At 47.9% G+C, this 12,407-nt stretch overlaps 1 protein-coding gene across 1 annotated transcript in view; it reads left to right on the forward strand.

Moving 5' to 3' along the window:
• The window catches only part of TCERG1L (transcription elongation regulator 1 like), a 219,229-nt gene that overhangs the window by 85,810 nt on the left and 121,012 nt on the right, over positions 1-12,407 (forward strand). The window contains exon 10 of the mRNA XM_042780403.1: positions 9,415-9,444. Coding sequence (XP_042636337.1) covers positions 9,415-9,444 — 30 coding nt within the window. The remainder of the gene's footprint in view (positions 1-9,414; positions 9,445-12,407) is intronic.

Here is a 12,407-nt window from a genome sequence, read left to right on the forward strand (position 1 = left end):
CCTTTTTACCAACTCTGACACCAGCCTTCCCTCCCACGGCACTCACTACTTCTCTGCTGGGTTCAATAGTTCATTACAATGACTACACACACCTCACAGACAATACTCACAATTATAGGGTTTCTTAGGGTAGTAACAAGCTACAATTCAGGTTCAGGAACACCCAGGACACAGTTCTTTGATTGGGACAATCTCCCCTCTGCTGTGCCCTCAGGTATGCTTCTCCTTGGTCCTTGGCCTCTTGTCCTGGCCTCTGCCCTGCTCAGGCAAGTTTTTCAAAGCTCTTTTAGCCCTGCCAACAGGTGCACCCCACTCCACCAGCAGGCTCCCTGCCCAAAGGCACTCAGCTTTCTTGCTCTGTGGGCTGGCAAGCCTGCTGCTCTGTCTCATGCCTCCTGGTTCCTCTGCTGGTCGCCTCTGCCATTCACCTCTGCCGTCTGTCTGCCAAGGAGGTCCAACTTCGGGATCGTGGATCCAAGGATGTGCTCCACTCCACCTCTGGCTTTTTTCTCTGTATGGCAGTGAGACCCCCTTTTCTGCCTCAAGGAAGGCTCATTTTAAGCCTAGCAGAATGACAAAACTAATCTATCCCCACATTAGACTTCTATATACTTTATTTGTATGGCCCCACCCCCAGAAGGGTGCCATGTACCTTATTTGCATTATTAGCAAGCTATCCAATTCCCTTGGTGGGCCACAATCACATTTACATAGCTCCACCCAGTCATCTGGTGGGAGTCACAAAGACCATGGCTGGGAGAGCCAGACCAAGTCATTCACTGCACCACAGTCCCTCATTTTGATACAGCATTCCTGAGGTTGATTACAATTACTTTGAGATTAAAACTAACTTTGGGTGTCATTAACATGCATGGCTCTGAGCATGGCTCTTGGGAGGTGAATGTGGTATCAAGGGGTGGAGTGTCAAGGGGTGGGAATGGAAGTAGATTGTCTTTATCCCGATCCCTTGTGGTCCATCTCTTAGGTACTCTGGGGTTGTTGCCTCTGTAGTTGTTGTGATATTTGGGGTTTTCTCTGAGATGTGTTGCTTTGTCTGTTGGTGTTAAATGGTGGCTTGTCTTGAAATCAATGAAAGTGCATCCTTGGTCTGCAATAAAAACAGGTGTGTGGGTGCCCTGAAGGCAGCTCAGGGCGTAGACACAATGACTGAGGTGGTGTCCTCAAAGCATTGTACTAAAAATCGAGGGGTGCTCCCATTTTCCCTCTCTTTGCAGGGGTGAAGCAATGTGCTGGCAGAAATAAATGCACTTCTCACCTTTATCCTAGCTCATGATGCCAGTACTTGCTGCTGTTTCCAGGCTATGGGGATATTGAGGGCACAGGGTCTGCCTGTGAACCGTGTCAAGTTCTATAACTCTGCTCCCCTGGGAGACTTTCTCCCTGATGAGTAATATGGTGCATGATGTAGAAACAAAGTCCAAGCTCTAGTGTCCACCAGCTGCAATCCCTGGGCAGAGGCTGGATGTCTCAGGGCCTCATTGTTCTCCTCTGTGAAATGGGGTGACAGGCAGACTTCTCAAGTGGTTGTGTTGCCAGCCGTGATAATCAGAGGTCCCAGAAGGGACTTGCCTGGTGCTTGTCATGTGTCAGGCAGACAAAGCACAGTGACCCTGATGGTTCCCGTTACCCACAGTGTTGTGATCACCCATAGTCACTAATGATTTGATCCAGGATTCCTGAAGTTGAGGTTTCTAATCAGAATAGGCAATGCATTTTATCAAGGTTTGGACATGTCTGAGTTTGCTGTTTTCATGGGTCACTGATGTCTTCTTACATGTTTTATCCTGGCAGGTGGGGAGGGGACTTGGGGACTGAGTAGCTGCTAGGAGCCTGGGGATACGCCGGGCGTTTTTCAGGAGGGTCTCCGTTGATCTCCACACTGCCATTCTGTCTTAGAGCAGAACCTGAGCTGGGGAGTTCAAACAGCTTAGTAGTGTCCTAGGGACTTCTTGCAGCCTCCTAGAGCTGCTGTTACAGAAACTCCACAAGTGGTGGCTTTCACAGACAGAAATGTTCTCACAGTTCAGGAGTCTAGAAGTCTGAGTTCCAGGCCCCCAATTTAAGGTGAAGGCTCTCTGTGTCCTTTCTGGGGGAAAATACTTGTCACAGCTTCCCTAGTGTTCTTCCCCATGCTCCTTGGAGCTCTCCACGCTGCGTGACATCTGTCTTTGCCTTTTTTGTGCTTGCTCCTCTGTGCTAATCTGCCCTGTTAGATCACAAAAGTGATTGGTTTAAGGTACACCTACACTGATAAAGGTCATATGAACATACCAAAGAAAACCTTATTCCAGAATGGGATTATACACACGGGTGTAGGGGTTAGGATTTACACTGACTTTTGGGGGACACAATTTGTTCTGGTCACCTCTGTGCTGCTCTAACAGAATATACTACAAATGGGATCGCTTTAACAACCAGGAGTTTATTCTTCTACATTTTGGAGGCTAGAAGTCCAAGTTCAAGGTGCCAGTTGTAGGTGCTGGGTGAAAGCCCCTCGACCTTGGGCTACAGCTCTGTCTCCTGCTTCTGGCCCACTGGAGCAGGAGGCTCTGCTTCACTCAGACAGCTGCTGGCTGCTGAGGCTGACAAGCCCAAGGTCAGCAAGTAATAAGGCATGATATTGATATTACCAAACCACAGGCCAGGCCACTAATTCAAGTCCTGATAAGGTCCCAAGATCGGGAGGGCATGCCAGGCTGCTGAACAACGACTCAACTATATGCAGGGTTCAAGCGTGCTTAAAAGCTAGAGACCTTCCTCAAAACTGCTTCTCGTACACTGGAAGCAGACCACATCCCTAAAGAAGCTACTCAGCTGCTTTTGGCAGGTTCCACCATGGAATTAAGTGTCAATCTCACTATGGGAAATAACTACATCCAGCTGCCCAGCCACTCGACCAGGCCCAGCCAAGCTGACATACGATGTTAACTACCACACAATTCAATCCATAAAAGGATTTGTTGTCAGTTCTGACTGACTTGTTCATTAGCAAACATTTACCTGTCAAATGACATATCCTGTGATATCCATCAAGGATTTCAAGATGAATTAGACACAATTCCTTCCTTAGAGGTTCTTAAAGTCCAAGGGGGAAGACAAGTTATACATATAGGTAGTTGCCAATGATCCCATCATCCCACCCACCCTGTTGTGAGTTGGTTCTGATATAAGGTGAATATTTCCTTTTTTTTTTTTTTTTAAGTTTTCATTATATTGCCTTTTATTACCAATATCTTTATAAATCCAGATTTTATTTGCCTTTGGGGGTTTGGAAGTTGTATGTAGCACATATTACTAACAAGATGTACAAAAATATCCCCAAAAACCAGATGGTCATAAGTGCCACTCATCATAACTTGAATACGTCCTAAGTCAGGGGCTTTCTGTGGCTAATTTAATGGATAAATCTTTGACCTAGGTGTGGGCAGGTTGCTGTGGCTTCAAAGAGGGAGGGAGGCAGAAGGCAACCAGGGAAGTCTGGGCACACAGCGCGGGAGAGCAAGGCTCCATGTGGAGTTGCGCATTCAGGACGAACAGGGTGTGTCTTAGGCCAGTATCTGATGGGAAGCCCAGGAGTTCCAGCTGGGGACCGCCACTCTGCCAGGGAGCTCCCAGGAAACCAGCCACTGTGCTGAAAATCCAGAACTTGTGATTCTCTCACAGGGTGAGCTCGAGACCTACTGGAGACACTCAAGACATGGTGTTTACCTCTGATTGAGATGAGGAAGTATGATGAGTTTCTTATCTGCCAACAGGGAGACGTGCTTTCTCAGAAGGCCACGTTTCCTTTGTGAAGCCAGCCTGTGTTTCAAGCTCAAGACCCATCAGAATAGCACTGAGTCATACGTGGATAGTAAGCAGAGTGTGGTTCAGACTGCAGCGAGCGCTGTCCACACTCACATAACACATGTGGATACTACAACACATTTGCCAGGACTGGGGGTTAAGGGTGCCTATGTGTGTACCAAGAAGGGCTTTTCTGATGAATAGCAGTGTTTCCTCGCTGTGGTGGTTAAATTTGTATGTCAACTTGGCTGGGCCTGGTTGAGTGACTGGGCAGCTGGTGGTAGTTATTCCCCATGATGAGACTGGCAGTCAACTCCATGGTGGAATCTACCACAAACAGCTGAGCAGCTGCCATTGGGATGTGGTCTGCTTCCTGTATATAAGGAGAAGCCTTGGGGGTAGTCTCTAGCTTATGGCGCACTTGGACCCTGCATGTAGCCATGTCATTCTTCAGCAGCCTGCATGCTCTGCCAACCTTGGGGCTTAAATGGACTTCAATGAATGGCATGCCATGCGGTTTGGTACCTTCGGGACTGTGCCATTTTATTTGCGAACCTTGGACTTGTTAGCCTCAGCAGCCAGTAGTTGCCTGAGTCAAGAGATGCCCCTAGCTTCAGTGGGCCAGAGTAAGAGGCAGAGCTGAAGCCCAAGGTCGAGGGGCTTCCACACAGCCCCTAGAGCCTGGCACTTTGAAGTTGGACTTAATGCATCCAAACTGTAAAAGAATAAACTTCTGTTCATTAAGGCATCCCATTTGTGGTATATTCTTGTCAGAGCGACACTAGGTAACCAGAACACCTGCTGATACCAACAGGCTGTGGAGAGACCGCCATCGTGGGCTGGGAAGGGCGGAGACCACTGGCTGGCTCTCCACTGCATGCTGTACTACCCAGCTGCAGCCTAGATTGAGAAAGGCACTCTCCTCATGGTTCTTGGACTTGGCTGAGGAATGTGAACTCATGCCAAGAATTGGAGAGGTTTCATGTGTTGTGATGTTCTGTGGAGCAATGGGGATTCAGAACTTGGTTGAAACAAAACCCACTTGCTGTCCAGACAGTCCCAGCTCACAGCGACCCCATGAGGGTCAGAGTAGAGCTGTGCTCAGTAGGGCTTCCAGTGGCTGAGTTTTCAAGGTAGATTGCCAGGCCTTTCTTCAGAGGTACTGCTGGGTGAACTTCCATCAGAGCCTTTCAGTTAGCAGCAAAGCGTGTTAACCTCTGCACCATCAGGGTCTAGAACTCCCTCGGTGCTGTCATCTGCCTTGCACACTGCTCGGTGGTTGGCTGACTCTTCTTGGGCTGTCCACGGAGATCTCCCTGCGCTCATGAGCAGATAAGCCACTACGTCAAAGCAGTGGGGTCCGGTGGCCTCAGAAGTTGCTCCGTTTTTCCTGAGGAGATTTTAACGCAGCAATGTGCCTCCCAGAATCCAGAACATCCCATCGTTGGAGTGGAATGTGTTTCAATGTCTGTGTTCAATAAGCCCCATGCAGCTGCATGGGGACTTTACTGACTACAGGAAGTGGGGCTGACTGAGTTCATTTTGGGAAGAATGCTAATCTGTTTTTAATGAACTATAATAACAAATGTAATTTTAAACATATGTTTGGAATACTTTAAGAATGTGTTGTCTTTTAATGTTGCATCCTTTTTACATGTCTATGGGGAAATTTTCACTTGGAGACACACGACCATTTAGACAGTGTCATCTTCTGAGGGCTGCCTTCTTGGGCATAGATGAAGAGGCTGTCTGCTGAGAGTGCTGTCACCCTGGGTGGGGTCTTTCTCCATTGCCTTTCCCACCTCTACACCTGCCCCAGGACCCTTGGTGGGGTCACTCTAAGAGGGTCCACAGGAGACCACATTGAGAAAACACCCCTCAGTTTGGTTCACTCAAGTTGCTGTCTCTGAATTGAGTCTGTTACACAAACCTGTCTCTAAAGGACAGCAGTCATGTTTTTAGAATAAATGCACCTTTGTATCTGCATCGGGGACTAGCTTAATGTAAACAAAGAAATTGATTAACTTAAGAAAAATTAACAGGAGATATGAGATGTCCTTAGGAATCGTCGTAAAATAAAGACACTTAGTGTACAAGTGGCATTGTTTGGTGCTGTTGAAGCAATTCTGACTCCTGGTGACCTCGTGTGACAGAGGGGACTGCCCTACAGGGTATCCTAGGCTGGGATCTTGGTGGGAGAAGATTACCAGGTCTTTTCTCCCTCAGAGCTGCTGGGTGGGTTCAAACTGCCAACGTTTTGGTTAGCAACCAAGCACTTAACCTCTGCGCCGCTGGGATTTCCTACAAGTGCCATTGCCAGGAAGACTGGCCTCTAAAAGAAGATGATTTCCTTTATAAAAGGTAAGATGCACTGGCTGAAATCGCCTCTGAAGTGGACAGGCTTAGGGGCATGGCATGATGTCTTTCTTTTAAAAAATTAGATAAAGTCAAGCAAGAGCACGTTCCTGGGTCTGCAAACTTCCGGGAGGGTCACATGGGCCTCAGACATGAGAGAAAACAACTCTTACCTAGTTTTCGCCTTTCCCTTTTCTGGGGGGCCAGGTGTCCATCCTACCTGTTACCTGGATTACAGATGAGGAAGCTGCTGTTTAGACCCATGGTTGACCTGCTTGTGTGGGGTTATGGATCCCAAGCCACCTGTATTGGGGGTCAGTGGCCTACTTTCTGCCAGATGGAAGGCTGTCACTGGGATGACCCTTCCTGATAAATCTCCCGTCAATCCAAGGCCACAGGTAATGGTGGCTGATAAAGTCAGCTCTTGCGGGGTTTCAGGCACTCAGTAGTGGCTAGGAAACAAGAGCTGCCAAATGGTGATCGGGATGGCCCCTGGCACTCCTGAAGTGGTTAGCATGTGGCTGTGTTTCTACACTGTGTCCCATTTCATCCTCAGAGCCAGGCTGAGAAAGGCACACTTGTCACAGAAGAAGAAATGGAGGCATCATTAGGTTAGTAAGCTGCCCAAGGTAAAGAGACTAGCACGTGACAAGCCTGGGGCTGGGATGCAGGCCATGGCTGAGAGCCTGTGCTGGTGGCCATCACGGAGAATGTGCAAAGTGTGTCTGGGGAGCAGGGACCAGAGGAGCTGAGGACCAGGGAGCTGGGTGTGGGGGAGCAGCCTGGAGAGCAGAGCCCACAGGAGCCAAGGACCAGGGAGGTGGGCTTGGAGGAGTAGCTGGCACTACTGGCATGTTTGCTGAGACCAAGTCCTGTATCTCAGTGCTGAGAACTCGGCCCATTTCTCAGGTTACAAAGATAGGGTGTACCTCAGAGAGTGGCAGGATCTTGACATGTGTGCACATGTGATGCATGTGGTATGTACACATATGTATCATGTCTGCATATGTTTGTCATGCCTGTGCATGTGTGGGAGTGTATTGTGCATACACCTGTGTATTGTGTGTTATGTGCATGTGTGTGCATGCGTGTTCACCATGTGCATTGTGGTGTGTGTACGTGTGAGTGGTATGTGTGCATGTGTGAGTGTGCATGCATGCATTCATATGTGCACATTTGTGTGGTGTGAGCACATGTATGTGGTTTGTGTGTGCACATGGTGTGAGAGAGAGCATGCGTGTGTGTGTGTGCATGTGCGTGCATGCGTGATGTCCATTGGCCCAGGCTGCCAGGTGCAGAGAGGATGACCAGTTAGAAACATCGGTAGCTGTTTCCTCCTCCTTGTGTGCAAACTCATGGATAACGAAGGGAGTAACAACAGCTGGAGTTCTGTGCATGAGTCATTTTGTTAGCCCTTGGAGAAAAGCATGGGACTGGCTTTGACTTTCTGACCACACAGGTGTCCTGCAGGCCTAGCCAGCAGGATGGGTTGAGGGGCCATGGAGACCCTGAGGAGCCATGTTCCATGTGCTCACAGGGGAGGGACAGCTGTCTGAGACCCTGTGCCCTGGCCAGGCTGGCCGCTCCCCCAGCAGTGAAGAGCTTCGGGGGGAGAGTGAAGTCGAGGGCAGACGAGGGATGGGGCCTTGGTGAGCAGCCGCTAGATTTGCTGACTGCTCTGCCTAGATCCTCACCTCTTGTGCGTTGTCTCAGCTGTGCTCTGGCCTGGAACCACCGGTCCAGGGCTCAGAGGAGGCCACCCCTGGAAAAGTCTGGACTCTGAGGGGCTTCACAGAACAGTGCCCACCCAGCTGGCCTTCCCTCTTTCCCCTGTGCCCAATCCACTGCACAGCACGGCCCCTTCCCTGCTCGGTTGGTAAGGATTCAGTGGGGTCTGTCTGCTCTGTAGGCACAGTGGCAGGGGGAAGGTGAGCAGGGAACAGGAGCAGAGTGGAGATGAAGTCGAAGCTGCAGCAGGGCCTGGGTGGCCACCCTTGGCTGCACTCAGATATTTGGTCCCACAGGGCTGCTGCCCATGGCCACTTCAGAGGGCCCTGCTAAGCCAAGCTCTTCCTCAGCATTCTGTCCCCCCGTCAGTGTGTGGGGACATAGATGTTCTCTCCACGCTCATCCCTGACACACTACGCTCAATCATCCATCAGCCAACATAGACGGAAGGCCTGTGCACACAGCGGCCTTCTGTCTGTCCCTCTCTTTCATACACACACCATAGACACAGCACACACACATATATCCACACCATAGCATACACAGCACACACATAACCATGTGCACATACATATACACATGTAACACACCACATCACACAGACACACAAATCACATCCCACAGCATGCTCACATACACCAAAGTTATCACACACACCACACATGCCACACACATATATTATATGCATGTGCACACCACACACACAGTACTACACATGACATATCACAGACACACCACCCATGCCACTCTCACCACACACAACACATGTACACACACATACTACATCACACACAGCACATATACTATACACACATCACACACATACATGCACACCACACACACTCCCCACATCCAGCACATGTCATGCACTACACACATACACACACACCACACATGCAGCACATGCAACACACATACAGTACACACACATACACCACACATCACACATCACACACACATACATTTCACACACATGTACACCACATATCATACACAATCCATACATTTCATCCAATGCAGTTCCACCACACATGCATAATGCACACACACAGTGCATACACACAACCAACACATGAATCACATACAACACACATACATGATAATCACACGTATGCACCACACACACACACATGTACATCACACACTACACACACCATGTGTTACATATCACACACACACACGTGTGCACAAGGTGTGAAGGCCTAATTCAGTGCTCTCATTTCCTGCACAGCGTAGTTTTCCTAGTGAGCACATTAATATCAGAAAGATTCCTGAAAGCCCTGGTAGCCTGTGGATCTGGAATCAATGCAGGATGTCACTGCGCCCTGGTGGCCTGTGCTGTGAGTGTCATTCATGGAGCCACTCTGTCCATTGCCAGCCCGTCTTGTGAGGCTGGGCCTCCAGGGCCGGGATGGGTGGAATGAGGCTGCAGGAAGGTGAGGTCTGCTCTCACGTCAGTGAGTCCTTGGCTTTAGTGGGATATGATGCTGTGAGTTCCTATTTCTAAACTTTCCCCTCTCTAAGCATTTTATTCAATTAACTTGGCCTGAAAACGTTTATAACCACAGTCTAAATTTTTCCAGACAATTATGGGTGTGGCTTTACTGATGTGTTAGCCCCAGACTTATTCACTCGGTCACTGGGACTTTTAAGGGCAACTGGAACACACCAGGGCCAGTGACAATGTGTCTCTGTCTGTACAAAGCTCAAAGGTGTGGGGTTGATAAGTGGCTTGACTCAATTTGCCCCTTGGCCCTGGTGGTCCTGATGCTTCACTGCAAGTTGGGGATCCTCGTGGGCCCCAAATCACCCTCACACTGCTCTCTTAAAATAGACCATCATGGGATGGATCCCCAAGAGCTGTGGTGTGGATTGAAGGATCCCTACCTTCATGAAGCTTAGGGAGGTGCCAGCAGGTCTGCAACAAATGAGGGCAAGCACATCGCACCATTCCTTGTGTGGAGCCCCTGTGTGTGCAGATGGTTAAGTTCTCTGCTGCAAACGGAAAGGTTGGAGGTTCAAGTCCACCCAGAGGCCCCTGGGAAGAGTGGCCTGGTGATGTCTTTGGAGAAACCACGCACTGAGCCCCATGGGGCACCTTCTACTCTGGTGCACGCAGCATCACTGCGAGTCAGAATCGACTCGGTGGCAACTGTTTGGTTCCTTCATTTGTTTATTCATTGTGCACAAGTCATGGACTAAAGATTTCACAAGACTGATGTTTTATTTTATAAAAAGGAGAATCCATGGTGACATGTATGTGGATTGAAAGATAAATATTTTCTTAGAATCTAGTTTTGAAGGTTGATTGACATTTATAAACCAATGAAAAGAAATTGAATCAACTATAATGAAGAATATGCCAATATTGATAAGCACATTGTTGGGTTTTTTTTTTTTTTTTGCTTCCCCTTTCTCCCTCCCTCCTACCCCTGGTAACCACTAATAATCTTTATTTCACATGCACACACCCACACATATTTTTAACCTATCTAGAAATTTAGCTTCCTCTCCCCTGACATCCCTGGTGACCAAGAAAGTTTCCTTCCTTATATAAACCTTTCCTTGACTTTTTACAATAATGAACTAATACAATATTTGTCCTTCTATGATTGACTTATTTCACTCAGCATAATGTCCTCCAAGTTCATCCACATTATGTTGTGTTTTGTGGATTCTACATTATTCTTTACAATTGCATAGAATTCCATTGTATGTATGGACCATTGTTTATATGCCAATATTGACATAGATATTGTACCATTGCTTATGTCTACCTAGTGTGTGTGGGCACTAAAGAATCTGTGTCTGTTCCTTTGTAGGACCAGCTGTTGAGGTGTGGGGACACAGGTAGATGCCACTACTGGTTCCAGACTCAGGGACCTCTGGGGGGCTGCATCAGGCGCCCTCTCACTCGGAGGTATCTGAGCAGTGCCTAAGGGCCAGACTCAGGGAGGCTTCTTAGAATGACCTTGGGAGTCTCATGCCCACAACCTCTGTGTCCACAACGGGAGGCAGCTCACCTTCCTGGTGTTTCCATCTTGGCTTCTGGCTGACAGCGGATGTGGCTTGTTCTAGAACATTAGATGATATTTGATCCCATGTGTCCATGTGGATGGGCTCTAGTGCCCAGCTCTTTGGTCAAACACTAGTCTGGTTGCTAGTATGAAGTAAGGACGGGTGATGGAGTCAGCTGGCCTGCCAGTAAAGCAGATGACCCTCCATAACATAAGTGGGCTTCATCCAATCCGCTGAAGAAAGCCTTCACCAAAGCAGATGGCACCTCCGTAACATGGGTGAACCTCATGCATTTGGATGAGGCCCTAAATAAACCCATGGCATTTTCAATAGCTTCATATGCATGTGAAAGCTGGAAGATAAATAAGGAAGGCCACAGAGGAACTGATGCCTTTGAGTTGTGGTGCTGGTGAAGAACACTGAAAGTACCATGGACTACCAGAAGAATAAACAAATATGTCCTGGAAGAAGTGCAGCCAGAATGTTCTTTGAAGGTGAGAATGACCGGACTTTAAATGCCTCACCTACTTTGGTCATGTTGTCAGAAAGGACCATTCTCTGGAGAAGGATATCATGCTGGTAAAGTATGGGGATAGTGAAAAAAATGGAGTGACACAGTGGCTGGAACAATTGGATCAAACATGACAACAATTGTGAGGAAGGCCCAGTGTTTCACTCTGTTGTATATACATACTATTGCTATAAGTTGTAATCAATGTGATGGTACCTAACAACAATGACAAAAACAAATAGTACAGCAGATGACCCTCCATCATGTAAGTGGGCCTCATCCAACCAGCTGAAGACCTTAAGAGCAGAAAGGGGGTTCCTCTTGGGTGTGTTCTGCCGTCTTGCTAGAACACCTCCATTCTTCACTCTTCCTATCTCCTGACCTGGGTTTTGACACACAAGCCTGTTGCTTGACCTGTAGACTTTGGACTTTAAATTCCTCCACAATTGTGTGAGCCAATTCCTTAAAATAATCTCTCTCTCGATTAGCTGGACAGATCTATCGCAATGGCTCTGTCTCTGAGAACCCTAAGACAGACACTCTGATACCATCAAACACTACAGAGCTCAGTACCACAAATCAAAGGGTGAGACAGGTTATATACATATATTTTAACAGAAAGCAGAGATAATCCCCAAAGCAAATTAAATGTTAGCTTGATCTGAACTTACTTCAGCATTTTCACTTGGAACCTATGAATCCACATGCCATGTGACACCACCCAAGCCAGAAAGGATGCTAGGACCCTTGCAGAGGATGGGAAGTCACATTGCTATATGATCCTATATGAACAAGGACCACAGCTAATAAGGTTATGTGGTATCTCCCCAGGACTTTGTGTTGTCTCAGTTTTCAAAAATAGAGTTTCTTCTAAATGCTGAGAAAGTCAGGAGAGTTGCAAGATAGAATGGACTGTTCTAAACTCAGGGAGAAAATTATAAATCATAGGGTAACCACAAAGAAAAATGATAAACCTTCACATCACAAT

The sequence above is a fragment of the Orycteropus afer genome, unplaced genomic scaffold (genome assembly GCF_000298275.1).
Source record: "Orycteropus afer afer isolate SDZICR_OR568_19922 unplaced genomic scaffold, OryAfe1.0 scaffold00038, whole genome shotgun sequence".
NCBI lineage: Eukaryota > Metazoa > Chordata > Mammalia > Tubulidentata > Orycteropodidae > Orycteropus > Orycteropus afer.